The sequence below is a fragment of the Pristis pectinata genome, chromosome 2, assembly GCF_009764475.1.
Source record: "Pristis pectinata isolate sPriPec2 chromosome 2, sPriPec2.1.pri, whole genome shotgun sequence".
Taxonomy (NCBI): Eukaryota; Metazoa; Chordata; class Chondrichthyes; order Rhinopristiformes; family Pristidae; genus Pristis; species Pristis pectinata.
In genome coordinates, this window is record NC_067406.1 from 54,842,080 (window position 1) to 54,865,608 (window position 23,529).

The window sequence follows — 23,529 nt, forward strand, 5'->3', positions numbered from 1 at the left end:
TTAAAATAAAATTAATATATTTATTCTTGATTTCTTTGCTTCAGTATTATTTATGCATGTGTGATTGCTAAAATGAAAGTTGATTTTGATTGTGTGGTATGAAATTCAATGTATTATGTCAGATTTTGCATTCTCTGATGTAGCCAGCAGGAAGCAATCTTGTCCTGTTAACTTGAAATGTGACATTATCTTAATGTAAATATTCTAGAGTTAGAATATGTTAGAAGCAATTGTTGCACCAATCCTTTCAGTTAGCGTCTCAATTATGTTGACACTTGAATATGTGATTAATGCCTTCTACTTGTTCTCCATTTACCTTGTATACCCTTCCCTTGAATTCCCTTTTTCCCCTCCCCCACCAAGCATTGGAATTTAGTTGGCATGTAATGCACACTCATATTTATAAATTTTCACATCTTTTATATATTTTATATTTGTTGTACTGATGTTTGTGCATGTTTATAGTACTACTATAGATATTTTGATTTTATTTTTATACAATATATATGAAGCTAATATAAATACTAAGTAGCAGAAGGAAGACAGACTGAGGTTGAAGTCTAGACAAACAGCTGTGTGGTCTGCCATACGTTTACATAGTGAATAATTTTGTTTAATCTTGTTATTCAGCTACTCCCATTCGTGATTATTATGTAGGTCTTAATGTTAGATTTAGCTGTAAAAGCTTGGTTCTAATGTAAAAAAAACATTTAGATATTTTACTTGTTTGTTTTGTACTTCCTGTTGCATTTTCTTTACACCTCCAAGATGGAACTAAAATGATTTTATATACATTTTGATGCCTGTACTGCTAATAAAGTGTTATAGCTGTCGTATAATCATATATTGTCTAACTCCAGTTTATATTGCTGTTAAACTTAAGTGGCAATATTAACTTAAAGGACATGGGGCAATTGGGCCTTATTGAAACAATAAAAGGTCTGATTGGAATTCCAGAAACTCCATTAAAAAAAAATTGAATTCCAGAGGGGGTTTCAATATTTTGGACATTCAATTAAGTATTATATTGACTTCACTTTCATCAGTTAATATTCATAAAAATGTACCCTCTGCAGTGCAGGGAAATTTTCAGTAATGTTTCATTTCTTCAATTTTGAAATGTTTGTTTCAGCCTTCATTTAATGTCAGAATGACATGCAATTTGGTTAGACTAAGAGAGCCAAGAAATTCACTGGAACCAGTGACGACTTCTGCAGTGTATTTTTTCATTTAACTCATTTCCCTAGACATCTTTTTCAGTACCAAAATCAGTTGCAAATTTTAAAGTTAAAACATTTTTTTGGAATAGCTGCAGTTTATCCACGATTGGATTCATGGATTTGGCGCAATGATAATGAATAGGTACGATATCTGTCCAAGGTATTGTTGCAAAAGTGCGGATTTGGAGCAGATCAGAACTGATGGTATTCCAATGATCTGGCTGCTCTTCCCCCTCTTGTTAATTGAGAACACAAAGCAGGGATATGAGTTATTGAAGTGCAGGCTAGTCAGTATGGACTAGGAAAAATATTAACCTTGTCTGTTTAGTAGGGTTGCTGATCATATGGTCTGTTCTTTCTTGAATGATGTTGAGCATCTTGAATGTACACGAGCAACCAAACAATTAGTGAATATTCCGTCACACTCCTGATTTTAACCTAGCAGGTAGTGAAATAGGTTTGAGGGGTGACGAATAGATTTAAACAGTCATCTCATGAGTAGTGAACTTTTTAGCCATTCTGTTGTCTATGGCTAGTTCAGTTTACCTGCATATTGATGATCAGTAAGTAACAGATTCTTTTCTGTTGAATGTGGTCATTGCATACCTGATACCTGATGACACTATATGTGGATGTAGACCAGGTCCTCAAAAACTGGGGTGGATATTACTTGGATTCTGAATAAAGCCAAGTACTGTAGAATGATAAGCAAACATACCCCTCTGAACATTTTAATGAGCAGAATCTCTGTGTAATAGAACATGTGGCGTGTTGTCACATCACAATTGTATGGAATAGGTTGGATGGGTCAGTATTCTATTGCTGTCAGCCCTTTCTCATATCATTCTGTAGTTCCCTAGTGCTATTCTTGGTATATCCTTCTACATGTTGTGTGGAGCAGGGATGGGTCTCCTAAATTAGTGTTGATGAAGGAGCAAAGATATATACCATACCATGAAGCTATAGATTGAGGCAGTATATAATTCTGCTGCTGATAGAGCCCAATAGGGCCTTGTGCTTGGTCATTTTGGGAAGCCTAGCTTTCTCCTCAATATTTCTCAATGGTAGATATTCCAACTGTGAAGATAAGACTCTTGGATGAGTCTTACATGTTCTTCCTCTCATCTTCCATGAATTCTGTAGGGTACATGCAGAAATCAAACATGTCTAAATGCATTTACTAAGTTTTTCCCAGCTATTGCACCAAAGTTATGGCAGGTATCAGAAGAGTGTATGCAATTATTTGCCCCTTGGTCTTCGTAATGGCTATGCAATAGTCATTGCTGCTGTGTTTGTAATAGAGAAATGCATGTAGTAGGTACGTTGGTGGGAACAAGTTCAAATGAGTTATTCCCTTGGGTTTAATACTTCACTAGGTGATTCATGCTCAGTCTGCCAATGGTCCCTCTGGAGATTGTGTTATTGCTTCCAAAAGCACTTCCTCCAAGTGATAGAGCTTGGCTGATAGTAGATGGTAACTTAGAGGGCTTCTTAGCCCTGAAACCATGTGGCATGGTGATATCGGTGTCACAGTTGCGCATATATGGGATCCGTAGCCATTCAGCTTAAAATTGTGTAGTGGTATCTCTAGTGGGCCTGTCCTGCTACATTTGCTACATTTCTCATTTGCTGATTGACTTGACAGCCGCTTTCATCTTGGTAATTCATTGAAGCAGTTCTTTAAACTTGCACAGAAATTGGTGAGAAAGTTCACAGGGTTAACCAGGTGAGAATTTCTTGAGCCTTGCCCTGATTCAGTGGCTGGATAATTGATAATAGGTGCATATTGTATTTCTTTCATGACCATGTTCTATAATGGTGGTTTAAAGCTTATCAGCTTGCTGGGAAACTGCAGTGGGAATTAAAAGTGGACCATGCTGTATCTGGCTGAAATATATGTAGTAACCTGATCTAAAATTGTTTTTTTTAGTTGGTCAGGAGCCAGACTTTGATTTGTATCCATCAATAGAACTCTCTTATTGATTTGTGCTTAATTTAATAAGCTGTACAATTGTAAGTTCCCAATAATTCATCGGAATGGAAAGTTAGGAGATACAGTTGGACAGATATTAAAAATGCTTCAGAGAAATATAATAGCTGGAAATACTTGGATCCATGGATTTAATAATAAAGCTATAACGATTACATTCAGTAAGCCATTAATGACTTCACACATTGAGTATGAAGTCCAGTTATGATCGCTATACTTATGAAAAGAATAAAAAAGGTGTTGAAAACAATTCCAGATTTCAAGCCATCCAGCAATTTGATGTAAAGATAAAGAAGTACAATCTATTCTTGGCAACATTAAAAAAGCTTGTAAAGTTGTGGGCCTGTCAGCAGAGGTCTTTTATTATTCAGTGTAACATCATCAGTTTCTGATATATTGGCTTTTGATAAGCTGAAAAATTGGTCTTTATAGCCCTTGTTTTAGAAAACCCTGTATAATAAAGATTGCGAACATGAAGAAATATTAATGACTAAATTAATCTTTAACTAACTTTTAAAAATTGACCAGTAAGTGGGCAAAGAAGAATATTTTAAGTGGAGCAGAATTTTAGTTTTATTGGATTAATGTTACGATAATAAAATATTCTCCCTAATTTTGGTAGCTTTGTGCCTGATTTTATTTTTCTGTTATGGGTTATGACTAGAAATTTTATAAATCATCTGATTGTTTTCCTGGATTAATAGGCAGACTAAGGACTGATTTGGAAAAAGCGTTTCATGTGCTAAAGTGACATGCAGGTGGTTAATGCACTAATGGAAATTGTGTTTCTTAATTGAAAAGTTTGTTAATGACCCTTTAGTTGACAGATGCTTTAAATCCAAAATATTGTGAAGTCTGTAGTCTTGGTTGCATGGTGGTATGTCTGTCAGCTATAGATGGTGATTTTTGGAGAAAACAGTGAAAGAGACATAGGCAGGAAATTGGGTCCAGCTAATGCTGCAAAGGGGATCAGATTTTTAAAATAACAGCTGTAAGCTGAAACATTTGCCATAGTGAAAAGAATGGAAGAATATGAGTTATTCTATTTGTCAAGCAAGAGTTCCCATTAATTTAGGTTTAAAATATGTTGCGGTGCTTTATATTTATTGATAATATAAGAAGACAGCTTATTTATTCCTATTTGGCCCCATCACATCAAATTCATATTATTCACCCTCGAAGCACATGCATGAGAAATAGAAATATTTGGCTGAGATCATATGGGGATACTTGTTGCATTATGTTAATTATATAATTATGTATTGGGAACATCCCTAAATGTTGGGCATTTGGCACTACAAATTTGCTCTTCATTGCCTATGAAATAGAAATATTGTTGTATTGCATTCTGCTTCCTAAATTTGATTCCATTGATCTGCTCTATTAAATTATGAGTAATGATAAAATCTGAAGATTGCTTTAAATCCAAATTTTTTTTACAATAAAACTGATAATTCAGAACCCTCAGATTTTGGTGGTGCCAGATTTTCCATTCCATTGGATGTTATTTAAATTACTACTCACACTTTTTTAAAAAAATGTTACACAATACAGTAGGATGCTAACTCTTCCAGTGAACCTAGTAAGTTTCAAGGGAGCCTGGAAGACACAACCAGGTGAATTTAAGGGGAATGCAGGTATCTGGGCACTGGTGGGTTTAAAGGGAGTGCGGGAAACAGGATCTTGGTGTGTTGAAAGGGAGTGCAGAAACTGAAGCCCCCATATTTTAGAAGGAGCCCAGGATCATGGGGGCTTCGGTGCATTTGAGGGAGCACAGGAACCAGAAGCTCCAGTGCATAGGGGAAGTGTGGGAACCAGGCCCAGTGAGTCTGATGTTGAATCAACAATCAGATAGCAGTTTATCATGGAGACACAAAAGACTGCAGACGCTGGAATGTGGAGCAAAAAAAACAAACTGCTGGAGGAACTCAACTAGTCGAGCAGTATCTATGTGGAGAGAGGAATTGTCGATGTTTTGGGTCAAGATTCTGCATCAGGACTGATTCACTGTCCTGATGCAGTTTTGACGTGAAACTCGACAGTTCCTCTCCCCACACAGATGCTACTTGACCCGAGTTCCTCTAGCAGTTTGTTTTTTCGCAGCAGATTATCAAATTATTATATATACACACATTTTACAATATCTTGCTAGATCAAGGACAGTTAAGGAAAGAATATCTCATTTTGCCAGGACCATTCAGTTGCATATCTCATTACCGCCTTTAATCCAAACATGGAATTCAGTTCTTTTCTCCATCGATATGGTGAAATTAACTTGCATATGGCTCAGTGTAGGTCCTTGGTAAAATTGAAGTTCACAGAAATGATAGGGAAAACTGGATAAAGTTAAAAAAAGGAAGGTGGTGAAAAAATCAAAAAGACTGCAGATGATGGAAATCTGAAATAAAAACAAAATATTGGAATCACTCAGCAGGTCAGGCAGCATCTGAGGAAAGAGAAACAGTTAATGTTTCTGGTCCAGGGCCCTTCATCAGAACTGAGAGAAAACAAGGTAACAGGGAAGATGGGGGAAGGATGAGTAGAACAATGGGAGTATCCTGATGGGGTCAGACCAGATGACTTAATGCAGCAGTTAAGATGAGATTGTGTTTCTTTACCTGTGTAACATGTTGCTATTGGCAAGCTTGTGGTATGTACCCAGCAGCTAAACTATATTAAAATAAAAGGAAACACTGAGTAGAAATGATGATAGGCAGAAATGTCCAGTTGTAAAACAGAGAGAAAGAAAAAGATAGAATGCATTACTTAAAGTTCAATATGGAGTCCTGAAGGCTGAAACCTGCTGGACAGAAGAGGTAGTGTTCCTCAAGCTTGCACTGGTCCTTGTTATAACAGAACAGGAGGCCACAGACAGAAAAATCAAAGTGGGAGCAGGATGAACTAAAGTGGTAGGCATCAGAAGTTCAGGATCACTCCTGCAGCCTGAATGCAGGCACTCCACAAAACAAAAGTGGTTGCGTTTTTAGGAGCACAGTAATCTCAGTGACAGGACACTATTGCAGGAGGTCCTCAGGCCAGTGGCCTAGATTCTGAAATCTAAATCTGCTTTATCACTGATTTTTCTTCCACCATTAGGTCAGATGTGGAAATAATAGCAAATGATTGCACAGTGTTCAGTTCCTCAATTACAAATGCTTATGTTTAAGCAGTCCATGCCCATTTGCAGCAAGACCTAGACAACATTCAGCATGGTCTGGTAAATGACATATAACATTTGTGCACTGAAGTGTCAGGCAGTGATCATCTCCAGTGAGAGAAATTTTTACCACTTCCCCTTGACATTCAATAATGAATCCTTCACCAAAAACGTCATAAGAGTTACCATTGACCAAAAAGCCACTTTGATATTATGGCCACACAATCTTGCTGGAAGCTTGTTTTGTTGTAGCCGGGGACCCGACTTTACAAAGATTTTTAATAGTTTACAAGCACGTAGAATTAGAAAACAGTATTGGGCAGCACAGTAGCACAGTTAATAAAGCTGCTACCTCACAGCTCCAGCGACCCAGATTTGATCCTGACCTCAGGCGCCTGTCTGTGGGTTTGAACTTTCTTCCTGTGACCACTTGGGTTGCCTCTGGGTGCTCCTGTTTCCTTCCAAAGATGTACAAGTTGGTATATTAATTGGCCACTGAAAATTGCACCTATTGTGGTAGTCGGTGATTGAATCTGGTGGGAGTTGATGGGAATATGAGGAGAATAATAAAATAGGATTAAATGTAAATGGGCACTTGATAGTGCAGATTTGGTGGGCACTAAATGCCTGTTTCCATGATGTATGACAAATGACACTGTTTTCCACTGGGCGGCTCCAACCACACTTATTTTCATTTAGGAAATAGCAGTCGGCGTGATTGGGACCCCTGCCAATAGTCCTGAATATTCACTGATCTCCACCACTGATACCAATGCTGCAGTGTGTAGTATTTACAGAATGGATGTCAGCAACGTTGTAAGGCTTCTTCAATCACACCTGATATCCTCAACTTCTAGCACTTGGTGGATAGCAGATAGCCATGAAGAACAATGTCAAGCACCTCTTAGTCCAGCTGTCCTGTCTTTGGATTGTGTCATCTTCCCATGAACAGCAGTAGTCCAGTGGAACAGATGGAATCAAAGGCTGATGTCCTTAGATAAGACAGTTGATTTGCGTTCCACAGAATTGCAGCTATTCCCATTTGTTGGAAATTCAGTTTATTCTTGTTATCTGTGGGAGCACATATTATTAACTTCTGTGACATAAAAAGATAAGAATTAGAAGCAGGATTAGGTCATTTGGCCCCTTGAACCTGCCATTCCATAAGATTGTGACTGACTTTTAATTTCTGAACTAACTTCATCCCTCGATTTCTTTAATACCTAAACATCAGTCTCTGTCTTGAACATCCACAAGGTTCCTTTGAAGAATTATGTCCATATCCATGTAGTCATCAAACCTAACTTGAAAGGCAGTAGGCAAAGCTTTTATTTCAGTGCCAAGATGTTAAGTGGCTTTTGCATGTGCTACGTTGTAAGCTAAGACATCAGTCATCAGGTACGCAATGGTCAACTCCACAAGTTCTGATGGGATGTTGGCCACTGTTTCCATGCTGGAAAGGATGGACTTCAATAGCTGCTCAAAGACTTGTGTATGGTTTGAACCTGATTCCCCACGGATGCTTGAAATTCCATATAGGCTCTCAGGCCAGCCTGTCAAAACCTGTGTGTGTCCAGCACTGGAGCAAACAGCAAGGATTCTTAACACATTATGATTCTTTTGCAGTTTTCAAGTGATCAAATTTTTAAGCCAGAAGCATTTTAAGAGAAGCCCTTTTTTGTAAGGATTTTGGGGTACATTTAAGGCAATGTCAGTCATATTGAACACAAGATGACATCAGGTGTAATATCCCAACCAACAGGAGTTAACTATCTCAATATTTTTTGTATTTAATTTGCAATGCTGTGCCACAGAATAAATTGGGTTTTCTTCCTCCATGGATCACCATGAACATAGTACATGTAATCAAGATTTTGCCTTTACCTTGAAAGCACTAGTTTGTCTTGTTCTCTCCCTAGCTTCTCTAAAGCGAAAATTCCAATTATGTTGTACCAGCAGTATTGGTACAAGGCTGTAATATTATGCTGTATATCTGTAGCTAAGATCCAATCTGACTTCAGATTTACAATGCAATTGTCTAATGAATATGTAATTTAGATATCAGGTGATATTCAGTGAAGACTCTTTTCCAATAACATTTTTTGTGATTATAAAATTTGAGATGCTGAATTTGGGGGAAAAAACTCCATACTAATCAGTGCTACAACATAATTAAGAACAACTAGTTAAACAACCTAATTTACAGTTAGAACAGAAAATTAGCTTGCATCACTAGCATTTTAATACTGCTTATTAGATTTAAAACGTAAAGAACTACTAGTTACAAAGAAATCCAAACAAATCACAAGATACACAGGACATCTAATGAAACACATGAGTTGATAGGAGAGCAGTAAAGTAGGAGAGCGGAAGTATTGCAGAAAGCACTGGTGGGAGGTTTAGAACAAGAAGCATGCAATGACTTTTGAGGCCCACTAACAGAATGTGGGTTATAGTAGGTCAGACACTGGAAGTCAAGTCTGGGCCATGAATGTAAACTATTCCATCTGTGTCTATGTCTAAACATTCTCTCAAAGGAGATGACTTTTTTCTTCAAAAGCAAAGAAAACAAACTGTGGTCTGAGGCCATGTGTTATAGCACTGCAAAATTAACTGTTAACAGATATTGATAAGCATGTGTAGCATAGTAGGGTTTCTTAAGAAGCTATAATTCTAGATGAAACCAGGAAGCTGTGAGGATTGTGACTGTTAAACAAATTAACATGTCTGCTGGCAGCCACAACAGAAGCCTAGAGATATCCAGGAGTAGTTGTGACATTCCAAGTGTAGCAAGTAGTCACACACATTTAGTTTAATGTGATTGATACCCGGTTCAACTGCCAAATAAATTTGCTGAACAACCATACAAGTTTTTAAGTCTTTAATTATGCCTACCTAAAACAATGATTAGTATTTATTAGAATTCTTGTATATGTACCAGTAGACCTTCTATTGCTCTGAGATTACCAGTTATCAGTCCTCTAGACTACACCGTTTCTTCCAACTTGGTCCAGGACAGTCTTAAGTGGGAATCTGTCTCCTAATATGTCAAAGCAATGGGTAGGGCAGGCATTGCCCCAACACATAGCCTGCTCCGGTGATTTTCTGTTCTACTTTGGCTACTAGTGAGGCTCCTTCCGAGTCTGCAGCTTTTTAATTTGAAGGTATTTGATGGTCGCAAATATTTAGAATCGGACAAGACCAAGCAAAAATTAAAAGTAACATTAAATTAAACTTGTTTTGAAAAAAATATTTAAGTTTTAAAAAAAGCATAAGCCATAAAAAGTAATTGTAACATATAAACTAACTTAACTAAATCAAATAAAAACCTTACCTTTCTTCTGGCAGCTAATTTAACTCATTGATTTCAGTGTACTCAGAGCACATTTTCCTGCTGATCAGAAGGCTGCACTATCGCCAAGTCTTGGGTGTATCAGTTGGCCATTCTGCTGCAAATCTTGGCAGCAGATTTGCCCTTGTGTAGAAATAAAACACAGGCAATCCTCTTAAAAATAATTGCTAGTTAGTTCAAAACAAAACTGTAGAATCATATGCATTATTTCAGTGAAGAATTTTGATTTTAAAAACCTATTATCACCAGAATCAGTGATGAGGCATCTTAAAAATAAACAGACTGAAAACTTGTCTGTATTTTCCATGAATATTAATAACTTAGATCTGCATTAAATTCAGTGTGGTTTATGCCAATAAGTTGAACTTCCACTTAACAATATTGTTAGGTTACTGGAAATTTGTTTTAAAATCCCTGACTTTATACTGCAGAGAGGATGCAAGATGAAGAAACAGAATAGTTTATCTGACTTGGTAGTTTGTTTTTACATTCTTTGATTTCTGTGAATACTCCACACAACGAGATTCCATGTGTTTATCTGCAAACTCTACAGTGGTTTACATTTTTTGGGAGGGGGAGTAATTTGTGGTTTCTTATTCTCTACATCACCATTTAAAATGAACAGGAAACATTATGCAGGTTGTGGGACCTAACATGTTTAAAAAGTGGGAAATCACTTCTAGCAGTGCTAACTTTCAGTATCAAGGCAACAATCCTATATACATGGTCTCCATATGATTCTTCAGAATTTATATACGCTTTTACAAAATGTGGGTAAAATTCATCAGATATGAAATGCTAAGTTCCTTTTACATGCTAATTAATGTATGCTATTATTAATTTGAATTATGTCCTGTTATTTTTTTAATTAATAAGTAAATGAGTGTTTGTTCTCAAGGCCAAGATGGGGGTGAAGGATGGTTAATGGAACTTTTTCTCTATGTTTTACTTGAAGCTTATCAATTATATATTCATTGATTTCTAAACATTTAGAAATCTTGCCTAGTATTTAATTTTCCAGTATTAAACTTTCAATCTGTAAGTCTCTCTTATCAATCCTTAATGTTCTAAGTCCTAGACTCAACCTTTATCTAAATACCTCAATTGCAATGATGTCTTTTTGAAGTTTAATATCTGTTTCAAAAAACAGTTTCATATATGTATGTTACCCATTCTCCATTTATGAAAAGTATAAAACATACACCTTGAAGAGTAGCTTATTTAGTTAGTGAATTACCTTCCCTGATAAAGCTGCCAATCAATTTGAAACTTATCAGGACAAAATTGTTGGCTGCATTTTATTATTTTCCTTGCTGATTTTATTTTCTAATGCATATTAATTTATATAATGTATTAAAATCTGTCAGTTGATCCAGATACATTTGAATAGTATTTTTTCATAATCTTACCTGGACACACAAATAGGTGCTTTTGCAGTTAGCCACCACAGTGTACTACTGTAACATTTAGGAGGTGCAAACCTACCATCTTATTTTCATGACACTGTAGAGTACAACTATCTCAAATTAAGATGTTATTGCTTGTGATGCACAAGTTTCTAGTAGTACAACACTAACAAAAGAACTTCAGTTAATTACATTCCTGGTGACCATCACTTCAGAAACCTGTGAAGAGATGTTTATCTATTACTAACCTAGAATCTGGCATACATGAATTCATCTAAATATCTTTAGAGTTCACTGGAAGGGGCATTATTTTAAGATGTGCTTACAATAGTTTTGTGATTGGCCTATGCTTGGAGATGATATTGTTGCAGAAGGCAATTTTTGTTTTGTTTTGAAGTTGTTTCCAAAGACTCGAGGTACATAGCTTTAGAACTCTGTTGCTTTCTAATTAGTAGATTAGATTAATTAAATCTTATCTTGGCATAAATAAAAGATAAATGCAACTTAAGTTGTGTTTAATACTTATTACATTTGTCCCATGCCAGTGTTTCTTCTGAAGATGTAATTTCATATACATCTAATGTTGTATATTAATAACAATAAGTCATTATAATTATAGGCAGTTATCTTTATATTTAAATTTGCTACTATGTTAAGTGATAAATCACCGTCCATGATTTACATAATTGATCATGCTTCATTTCATTTAAGAGAATTTTGTGCTTATGTTGTGCTCATCTTATCCAGGATGTCCCACATCCTTCAGTTTGAAGAACAAACCAGAAAAGTAAAAGATGCAAACATGCAAGATGAAGACACATTTGAAATACATGATCCCAGGAATCCAGTGAATAAAAGACGAAGGGAGGAAAGTAAGAAGATCATGAAAGAGAAAAAAGAAAGAAGATGAACCCTAACACACCCAAAAGTAGAAACTGAACATAAATGGTAAATTCTTCACAAGTCATTCACTGTCTGCTGATATTTAAGCAGCTTGAAGCAGTCCGTGATGTTACAAGTTTACAAGGTGACGCTGATTGAAAGAATACATTTTCTAATAATTTTTCTTCAAGTAGCAAGAAAATAAATTTTATTATAGCAATTTTTCTGTAGTCCCTTTAATAATGCCAAGTGTTTTGTGTCTCCTATTCATAAACAAGGTCAATAGCTGGCAAAATACTCAAGGTTAATTTTTCTTTCTCTGCCCTTCATCTGCTGTCAGAACATTAAAAAAAAATCTTAGATTATAGTTGCTTAAAAAAAACTATATAGTGAGCACAGTTCGTAACATTGTAGAAAGTGGGGTCAAAGTCTGCTATTCCTATAGTGCTGCACTGGTTTGTTTTTCTCCAGCCTTTCCACAGGAGTAGCTTACATTATCCTGACATTATAGAATATTGAAATATTCTGCTACTTAATTTAGCCTTCCTGGGTTACTTACTGTAGCCACTGAGTTAATGGGTTTCCTTTTTGTTCTGTTTTTGAACCTAGATTTTTGCACCTAGATTTTTGCACAGGAAATAGACCTCCACTAATTACTTCACAATATTGCTCTTTTCAGGACAAGTGTATGGTGACACATGCTTCATAAATAGCTTTGTAATGACAAAGAATATCCAAAGGATATTGTTCACCAAAATGTTTGCCCATGTTGCCTTGTCAGTCTGTTGGTAAAACTCAAAATATTTTCAGGAAGTCCAAGAAAAACTGAGCAACACACTGATATCATGATCAGCAGTCAAAGAATTATGCTTAGTCTAAACAAACATGATCTTGAGAAAGCACAGAATAACATACAGCAATCTTTTTGAATGACAGCACACAGCATGTTTTATTGTAGATGTTGCTCAACCCACCATCTCGAAACATTCATAAAGGATTTGTTAAATTTTCCACAAACAGAACTTCCCAGTGTTTGTCAATATTTAGACCTCCATTTTTCATTGCTTTCCATTGATGCATTTATGTGGTGCAAAATCCCTGGTGTTCGAGGAGTGTTTAGCAGCACCTTAATGTGTATCAACTGAAGTTTTCATTCCCAATCTTTACCAGTTTTTAAATATACTGATCTTTTTCTGGGAACATCATTTCCATAGAGGCAAAGAGGAAATTTTTTGACCCAAAGTTCTATGTTCAGAAATCAAGTTAAAAGCAATGACTTCTTCAGATTCCCATGTGTAACAGCATGCAACATTTCCTCTATTACCTATACGTATCTAAAGTTGTGTTTCTTTTTCCCCCCCCAGTTTAAAAGATCCTTCTCCTCAAATTTCGGAGACAAGTATACTATAATTTACAGATTGTAAGAAGCTAAGAGTTTGACCAGATGCTCAGCCTGGTCACACCCACCACATTGGTCATAACCTGGAGCCCCACTTGCACCTATTGAACACTTTGCAGTATGCTAAGAGCAGAAGCAAGGAGAGATGGTGCCAACCAAGGATGTGTACAAATGGGGGGAGGGCAAAGGCATAGGCTACCCACCTCCCAATAATTATATTGCACATTTAAGTATAATATGTCACTGTTCAAGGTGCACCTCCAAAAAAAGTCACATTTAAACTGCATGGAGTGAGGAAGTGCCAGTTTGAATAGCAAGGAGAGAAGCAAGAGTTTCAGCATGAAGCAGTGGCAGGGAATAAGTAGTAACAGCAGGTACACCAAGGAAAAAAAGTAACATGCTACTATAAATATAGATGAAACGGAATACCAGCCTGGATTCCATAGAAACCTGCAGTGTCAACCATGCTTTCATGATCTGCCAATACACTAGCTATTTTTTCTACATTCCAAGTAATAATTACAGTAGTTGCTGCCCCTACTGGTGGCAAAAAGGTTTCAAAGATTTGAAGCTTGGGCTCATTTAAGTTTGACACAAGTTTATAAAACTCCAAGCAGACCCACCAGTTTGAAGCTTAAGCTGCAGCAAAAGTAGTGATGCAGCAGTTGGTGGTACTGGCTCACTGCTCCAGGGACCCAGGTTCAGTCCTGATCTCAGGTGCTGTCTATCTGGAGTTTTACACATCTTTCCATTACCATGTGGGTTTTCTCTGGTTTCTTCCCACAGTCCAAACACATGCTGATGGGTTAATTGGCTACTGTAATTACCCCTTACTATTGGCTGACAAAAAGAATCAAAGGGGAATTGATGGGCATGTGTACGAGAGAATAAGTTGCAGGGTACAAGGAAATTGGGAGATAGGAATAATGGAAGTGCTTCCCTAGGAGCATCTTAAAGGAGGAAAAAAATAGGTTTAGAGATGGAATTTCATACATTGGGCCTCAGAAGGTGAAGGGATCACTACCTGTCGTGGATCAGAGCTATCCAAGAGGCCAGAATTAGAGAAGCATGGATATCTCAGTGGTGTAGGCTGTAGGAGATTACCATGTTAGGGAGAGGCAAGAGCAAGGATAAGGTTTTTAAGATTAGAGTTGTCCTTTACTAGGGCCAGTGTAGGTCAATGAGGAAATGGGACATAGTTCATTTTAGGCCATGGATACCAGTTTTTTTGGATGAAAGCCAGTAAAGCAAGGTAGCCTGGAATATTAACAAATGTGGGGTGGAAAATTTTAGTAATGGATGAGCTGAAGCATGGAGTCAGGTAGTGTTATGGAGATGATAGTGGTCTAAGGCCAATCTTAGCCATATAGGATACAAAGGTTGTGAACAGCTTAAATCTCAGACTATTGCCAAGGAGTGTTGGAGCCATGGTTAGGCAAGAGTTTGTGGCAGGGCCCAAAGAAAATATTAGAGATTTTTGCTCATCATATCAGATAGGCAGCCTCAACATTTTATAGATTAAAAAAACAGGTCAACATCGTGTTGAGGTTTGGTTGGTAACAAAAGGGTATATATGGACTGCAGCTGTGTGTTTGGATAATGGCCCCAGAGAAAACATGAAATTGAAAAGTAGAAAGGGTCAATGAATAGATTATTTGGGGGACACTAGAGATAATGGTAATAAAGGGAAGAGAAGCCATACAAGTAATTATCCAACTACAAATTGTAAAACTACACAATGCAAACTATTGCATATAAGATTCCAAACAACTCTGGTAAGGAGAGAAACAAAGGACTGCAGGTGCTGGAATCTAGATGAAACTCCAACTCCCTCCTCCCACACTATCACTGATATGCCAGTCCCTTGGCCTCCCCCATTGCCAGAGAATTCCAAGCACAAACTGGAGGAACAGCACCTTATTTTATGTCATGGAACCTTGCAACCTAATGGCATGACATTGGAATTCTCCCACTTTAAGTAAACACCTCCCCCCCCCCCCCCCCCATGCTTCTCTTTCCTAGCCTCTTTGTTCTTCTCTCCACCCACCCCCCCATTCTCTCCTTGCCTTTGCCCCATCCCCTGCTGATCTGCTCTCCCCTCCTATCACTATCTTGTACCTGCATCTATCACCACCTGTGCCTACCCTGCATCCTCTTTTGTCCACCTATCACTGCTCTGCTTTTCCCTCCTATATATTGGGCTTCCCCTTTTCTTATCTTCAGTCCTGAAGAACATTGACCACCTGCTTTTCTTCATGGATGCTGCCTGGCCTGCTGAGTTCCTCCAGCATCATTGTGTTTTTCAACTCAGGTAAGGAGAGATGTTGAAGGAGGATATGTAGTCAATCATGCCAAAGGGTTCAGACAAGTTGAGAAGGAATTCTTTATCCTTGCTATAGTCACATTGGATGTCATTTGTGACTCTGATAAAGAGTCATTTGGACAGAAGCAAAATTTAATTGGAAAGATTCAAATGTGGAATTCTGAGGAAGACCAACAAGGAACTTGGGAGGGAATAACATGCTCAAGGAGATTGGAGATGCAGCTGCATCTTCCATGGCAGGAGGGAATCAAGATTTTTGAAGGTGATTGTTCATTGCTGTTTTGAAAGAAAGACAGCAATTAGTATCAATAAAAACCAGAAAGGGAAGTTAAGCAGTCAGACATTTAGTGGGAATACTGTGACAACATACAAAGAACTCCAAGAATTCAGGGGAAATGACAATGTCTCACAAATGTATTTCCTTATCAACGTTTAGAATCCTTATTTAATGAAGAGTTAAGAGTTTTTACACAAGTTGGCAAATCAGAAACAGAAAATATATTGATAACTAAAGATAGAAAAATATCATCATAAGCTATTCAACCCCTCATGCCAGCTCTGCCATTTAATAAGATTATGGCTAATCATTTACTTCCTCCCAGGAATCAATCTGATGAACCTTTGTGGCATTCTGTCTACCATAAGTCAATCCATTGTTAAGTGGGAAGACCAGATCTGTAATACAGTATTGGTCTCACTGGAGCCCTGTATAATTGGAGCCAGGCATTTCTACTCTTGTGCTCAAATTCCCTTTGCAATAAAGGTCATCATACAATTTGCCTTCTTAATTGTTTGTTGTACCTAAATGTTAATTTTCAGTGATTTGTCTATAATGATATTCCAGGTTCCTTGGAATACCATAACTTTTCAAATTCTGACTATTTAAAAAAATAATCCACCTTTCTATTTTTCTTCAAAATGGATACCCTCACATTTTTCCATGTTTACCCATTCACCTATAACTCATGAAGCCTTTCTACATTCTGTTTGCATCCCTCATTACCATGTAGCTTTGAGGGCTGCAAAGAGAATGTAGAAAGGCTGCATGGCAATACCTTCAGTCCTGGCCGTGGAGGAGGCAGAGGACTGACATGCCAGTTACTTCAACTCCCCCTCCCACACTATTACTGACACATCAGTCCTCGGCCTCCTCCACTGCCAGGAGAATTCCAAGCACAAACTGGAGGAAACAGCACCTCTTTCTGTCTTGGAACCTTGCAGCCTAATGGCATGAACATTGAATTCTCCACTTTAAGTAATCCCCCCCCCCCACTTCACCTCAACCACCTTCCCCCCCCCCCCATGCTGGGAGCTGAGTTAGGGTAGCCTTTTTGACAGGATGGACAGAATTCAGTGTGATAAAGTGCCAGGTTAAATGTCCCATTGCACATGGCATTTTGGGCATTATGCACAATAGAATATGACATCCCAGCCTCACATCAAACTGACATTGGTTCACATTGAAGAATTCCTGGGTCAAATGAGAGAAAGTTAACCAGAGAGGGGAAAAAAACAGGTGAAAATTTTGGAGGGACAAAGATTAACCTCCAAGAGCTATGATGCCCCTTGGAAGCAACTGAGAGCAGAAATAGTCATAAAAATAGAAAGGAATACAAATTTATCAGTGTTAAAAGAAAAGTCCATAGCAAGCCATCAGCCACAAAGAATGAATGGAAATTGTGAAGAATAGGAACTGAAGCAATGCTGCTCATCATCACATAGAAAGTATGTCAGTATTTTGCCAGGAGTAGGTCAGAGACTTGAGGAGGGGAGACTAGATAAATCAGAAGATAAGTACATTTAACATCAAAGTGAGATATATTAATCAAATTCAAAGAGAATAAACCTTCCCCCTTAATCAGGGAGAGTTTCCTCCTTGCACATTCAGAAATGGGAAGAAATAGCCAAGGCATCGTTCCATATTTATAACCTTCTAGAAAAGGTTACAGTGCTAGAGGACTGGTGGATAGCTAATGTAATACCTGCATTCAAGGTGGGGAATAGAACATGTCCAGGAAAGTATAGACCAAACAACTTAACAGCAGTCGTATGAAAAATAATGGAATCCCTGCTAATGGAAAGAACAGAAGAACATCCAGATACAAAAGCTATAATGTTGAGTAATCAGTATAGATTTCAAAAGGGAAGGCTTTGATTGAGCAACCTATTGATTTCTTTTCCAGAGAGGAATGGCAATAATAATGCAGTAGATATAATTGATCTAACAAAATTTTGAATAACTTAAACCATTAAGCACAGTGTTACAGTGGGTGGTGCTGCTGCCTTACCTTCAGTGACTCAGGTCCATTCCCGAGGACTGCAGCAAATTACAGGAGAAACATTAAACACACTCAAGTTGGTAGTTGGGGTTCAACATGGATAAATGCAAAGTACATTTTGGTAGGAAAAGTAAAGAAATTACATGCCTTGGAAGATGCACGTCTAGGTGAAGTAGAAGAATAAAGATCACAGAGATACACACAAGTCACAAGTTAGCAAGGCCACAAAGAAAGCAAACTAAGAATTAGAGTTTATTTGTAGAGGGAGGTTATATTCAATCTGGATGGAATGTTAGGTAGAGCACACTTGGAATACAGAGTATTGTTTTGGTGGGAGATGTGAAAAGGACTTGGGGGCAATGCAGAAAAGATTTCCACGGATGATACCAGAAATGTGACAGTATTACAAATAAGAAAAGGATGAATTGACTGGGTCCCTTTTCTCTCAAAAAAAAGCAGGCTGAGGGGTAAAATAATAGTGGTCCTTTAAAATAATGAAAGGTTCAGATGAGAATAGATACAAAGCTCACATTCTTCTTATGGAGAAGAGTGTAACCAGAGGCCATAAAAATAAAATAAGCACCAAGAAATCCATTTAAGAATTTAGAAAAAACTTCTTTACCCAAAGTGTTGTGAAAATGTGTAACACACTACCAGAGGGAATGATTGAAATGAATAATACAGATCTGTTTAAGGGGATGTTGGACAGGCATGAGGGAGAAGGAATGGATTTAAATGAGGAAAGTCAGTCCAGAGTGGTACACATACACTGGAAAGGACTGGTGGACCAAATGACCTATTTCTCAACAACACAGAAGGAGAACACTTTTGGTCCATCAAGTCTGTAGGTTCTCAGAGTACATTCTGAGAACCAACGTAGCATCAGTCACATTTCTCCACTTAACTCCCTGCAACTCACCTATCAAATGTCCCAATTTTCCTACCACCCAACTACACCAGGGGCAATTTACATTAGCCAATTATCCTACCAGCATGTTCTTGAGATGTGGGAGGAAATTGGGACATCCCAATAAAACCCACAGTCACAGGGAGAACATGCAAACTCCACAAAGCCAGCACCTAAGGCCTGGATTGACCCTGGTTCACTTGGGTTGCACCTGTTGTACCTCTGTGCCACCCTTTTTGGACCATATGCCCTTGGTAAGCAAATGTACATAATGTTGGGAGAAATGGAAGGCCAAACAAAGAGAAAGAGCATGGAAAAGGATACCAGCTAGAAATAAGGAACCAGGTGGTGATGCCCATCAGCCTACCCATAGGAACTGTTAGCCTCTGGCTTAGAACATTACAGCACAGTACAGGCCCTTAGGCCCATGACGTTGTGCCAACATGTTATCCTCTAAGATCTATCTAACCCTTCCCTCCCACATAGCCCTCCATTTTTCTATCATTCATGTGGCTATCCAAGTGTTTCTTAAGATGTCCCTAATGTATCTGCCTCCACCACCTCAGCCAGCAGTGCATTCCACGCACCCACCACTAAAAAAAACTTACCTCTGACATCCCCCCCCATACTTTCCTCCAATCACCTTAAAAGTATGCCCCCTCGTGTTAGTCATTTTTGCCCTGAGAAAAAGTTTGACTGTCCACTCGATCTATGCCTCTTATCTTGTACACCTCTATCAGGTCACCTCTCATCATCCTCCTCTCCAGAGAGAAGCCTTAGCTTACTCAACCTATCCTCGTAGGACATGCTCTCCAATCCAGGCAGCATCCTGGTAAATCTCTCTGCACCCTCTCTAAAGCTTCCACATCCTTCCTATAACGAGGCGACCAGAACTGAACACAATACTCCAAGTGTGGTCTATCCAGAGTTCTGTAGAGTTGTAACATCACCTCATGGCTCTTGACCACAATCCCCCAACTAATGAAGGCCATCACACCATACGCCTTCTTAACCACCCTATCAATTTGCATGGCAACTTTGAGGGATCTATGGACGTTGTCCCCAAGATCCCCCTGTTCCACCACACTGCTAAGAGTCCTGCCATTAACCTTGTATTCTGCCTTCACATTGGATCTTCCAAAGTGTATCACTTCATACTTGTCCAGGTTGAACTCCATCTGCCACTTCTCAAATCTATAGCAACCTTCTACACTATCCACAACACTATATATAATAAAAACAATATTAAATATAAAATATATATTTTTAATATAAATCACAAAGAGCTGGAGTCCCAGAACAGATCCCTGAGGAACACCACTGGTCACCGACCTCCAGGCAGAATACACTCCATCTACCACCACCCTGTCTTCTATGGGCGAGCCAATTCCACACAGCAAAGTTTCCCCGGATCCCATGCCTCCTGACTTTCTGAATGAGCCTTCCATGAGGAGCTTTATCAAACACCTTACTAAAATCCATGTACACCACATTCACTGCTCTACCTTCATCAATGTGCTTTGTCACATCCTCAAATAATTCAATCAGGCTCGTGAGGCACGACCTGCCCCACAAAACCAGGCTGATTGTCCCTAATCAGCCTATGCTTCTCCAAATGCCCATAAATCCTGTCTCCAAGAATCTTCCAGTAATTTGCTCACCACTGAAGTAAGACTCACTGGTCTGTAATTCCCAGGGTTATCCCTACTCCCTTTCTTGAATACAGGAACAACATTCGCCACCCTCCAATCATCTGGCACTCCTCCTGGGGCCATCGAGGACACAAAGATCATCACCAAAGGTGCAGCAATCTCTTCCCCCACTTCCCATTATAACCTTGGATATATCCCATTGACCCCAGTGACTTATCCTAATAATTTTCAGAAGTTCCAGTACATCCTCTTTCCTCACGTCAACATGTCCTAGTGTATCAGCCTGTCACATGCCATTCTCACAAACATCAAGGTCTCTCTCACTGGTGAATACTGAAGCAGAGTAACTATTAAGGACCTCCACTACCTCTTCTGACTCCAGGCACATCTTTCATCTTTTATCCCTGATCAGTCCTACCCTCACTCTAGTCGTCCTCCTATTCTTCACATACATGTAGAATGCCTTGGGGTTTTCCTTGATCCAACTCACCAAGGCCTTCTCATGCCCCCTTCTAGCTCTCCCAAGTCCATTCTTAAGCTCCCTCCTGGCTACTTTGTAAACTCTCCAGAGCTCTATCTGATCCATGCTTTCTAAACCTCAGGTAAGCTTTCTTCCTCTTGATAAGATATTCTACATCTCGTCAACCATGATTCCTTCACTATCATCCTTACCCTGCCTCAGTGGGACAAACCTATCCAGAAGCCCATGCAAGTGCTTCCTAAACAACCTCCACATTTCCATTGTGCACTTCCCCAAGAAACAATCTGTTCCCAATTTACACTCCCCAAGTTCCTGCCTAATAGCATCGTAATTCCCCCTCCTTCAATTAAATACTTTCCCATATTGTCTGCTCCTATCCCTCTCCAAGGATATGGTAAAGATCAAGGAGTTATGGTCACTGTCTCCAAAATAGTCTCCCACCGAGAGATCTGAAACCTGATCAGGCTCATTGCTTAGTACCAGGTCCAGTATGGCCTCTCCTTTCCTCAGTCCATATATTGTGTCAGGAATCTAACACCTAACAAACTCTGCCCAATGTATCACCTTTACACTAAGGAAGTGCCAAGTAATATTAGGGAAGTTGAAGTCACCCATGACAACAACCCTGTTATTTTTTGCGCCTCTCCAAAATCTGCCTCCAGATTTGCTCCTTAGTGTCTCTGCTGACACTGGGAGGTCTGTAGAATACTCCCATTAGAGTGATCGCTCCCTTCCTGTTTCCGACTTCCACCCACACTGACTCAGTGGATGATTCCTCCAGGACATCCTCCTTTTCTGCAGCTGTGATACTGTCCCACCTCTTTTACCTCCGTCCCTGTGCCTTTTGAAACGTCTAAACCCCAGAATATTCAGCAGCCATTCTTATCCTTGTGGACAGCAAAGTCTCTATAATGGTCACAACGTTGTAGTTCCACGTACTTACCCATGCTCCAAGTTCATCACCCTTGTTCCTGATACTTCTCACATTAAAGTAGACACACTTCAACCCATCCAACTGACTGCAATTTTGCCCTTTCAACTGCCTATCCTTCCTCAGTCTTTCTGCACTCTGCATCTACTTGAACACTAAATGCATAACCTCTGACCTTTCACTCAGGTTCCCATTTCCTCTGCCAACCAAGTTTAAACCCTCCCTAATAGCTCTAGCAAATCTGCCCACAAAAATATTGGTCCCCCTCCAGTTCAGGTGTAACCCATCCCTTTTGTACAGGTCATACATACCCAAGAAGAGATCCCAATGATCAACAAATCTGAACCCCTGCCCCCACTCCTCAGCCATGCATTCATCTGCCAACTCATCCTATTCTTACCCTCACTGGCACGTGGCACAGGCAGCAATCCAGAGATTACTTGAGGTCCTGCTTTTTCAGCTTCCTACCTAGCTCTCTATATTCCCGCTTCAGGACCTCATCTCTTTTCCTACCCATGTCATTAGTACCAATATGTATCATGACCTCTGACTGTTCACCCTCCCCTTTCAGAATGCTGTGGACCCGATCCAAGATGTCCCTGACCCTGGCACCTAGGAGGCAACATACCATCCAGAAGTCTCTTCACATCCACAGAATCTCCTGCAACCCCCCACCCCCCCTTGCTATTGAATCCCCTATCACTACCACTCTCCTCCACCCTGCCCTTCTGCACCACATGACCAGGCTCAGTGCCCAGGGACCTGGTCACTGTGGCTTTCCCCTGGTAGGTCATTTCTTTCCCCCCCACCCCAACAGTATCCAAAGTGATATACTTGTTATTGAGGGGAACAGCTACAGGGTTACTCTGCACTACCTGCCTATTCCCCTTCCTTCTCCTGACAGTCACCCAGCTACCTGCCTCCTGCAGTTTTAGGAGTGACTGCCTCCTGTAGCTCTTATCTATGAACTCCTCATTCTCCCATAGGAGCCAAAGGTCATCCAGCTGCAGCTCCAGTTCCCCAACACAGTTTATAAGGAGCTGCAGCTGGATGCACCTCATGCAGATGTAGCTATCAGAGAGACTGTTGGTCTCCCAGAACTCCCACATCTCACAAGATGAACACACCACTGACACTGGAGCCATTCTAATTGCTCTAGCCTGGCACTGAAGGAAAAAAAATCAGAGAAAGAAGGTAACTTCCCAGACTTACCTTAGCCTCCATCTCTTCTCAGAAAGCCTCAAGTGCTCCACTCTAACACTGCTCTACTCCAACCATGGCCAATCAGCTTATACCTACCTTCCTTTTATTCGCTGCTGTTAATTAGCCAATTAACTGGTCACAACTGGCAAATATGCTTCTTTTAGACTCTTGCAAAGTGAAACTCACGAGCACATGCACAGAGACTCAAAGCTCCCACTCTGAATCTCACTCCAACTCCTGACTCCGCAAGGTGAAACTCACAAGCCAGAAACTTACTGCAGGGTTCTACATTAGATTATGCATTCTTTTGTGGTGCAGTCAGATGGTGAAATAAATTTAGGTGATAC

General features: G+C 39.2%; 1 protein-coding gene and 1 long non-coding RNA gene across 2 annotated transcripts in view; one reads left to right on the forward strand and one right to left on the reverse strand.

The window, feature by feature from the left end:
• cwc27 (CWC27 spliceosome associated cyclophilin) overlaps positions 1 to 12,227 on the forward strand; it is a 145,532-nt gene extending 133,305 nt beyond the window's left edge. The window contains exon 14 of the mRNA XM_052010356.1: positions 11,873 to 12,227. Coding sequence (XP_051866316.1) covers positions 11,873 to 12,035 — 163 coding nt within the window. The 3' untranslated portion in view covers positions 12,036 to 12,227. The remainder of the gene's footprint in view (positions 1 to 11,872) is intronic.
• Positions 5,373 to 23,257, reverse strand: LOC127567448 (uncharacterized). Its single transcript, XR_007955875.1, has 3 exons — positions 23,192 to 23,257; positions 9,702 to 9,842; positions 5,373 to 7,946 (listed from the first exon to the last, which is right to left on the reverse strand). It is a non-coding gene; the product is annotated as an uncharacterized LOC127567448 (long non-coding RNA).
• Positions 23,258 to 23,529: the final 272 nt, after the last annotated feature.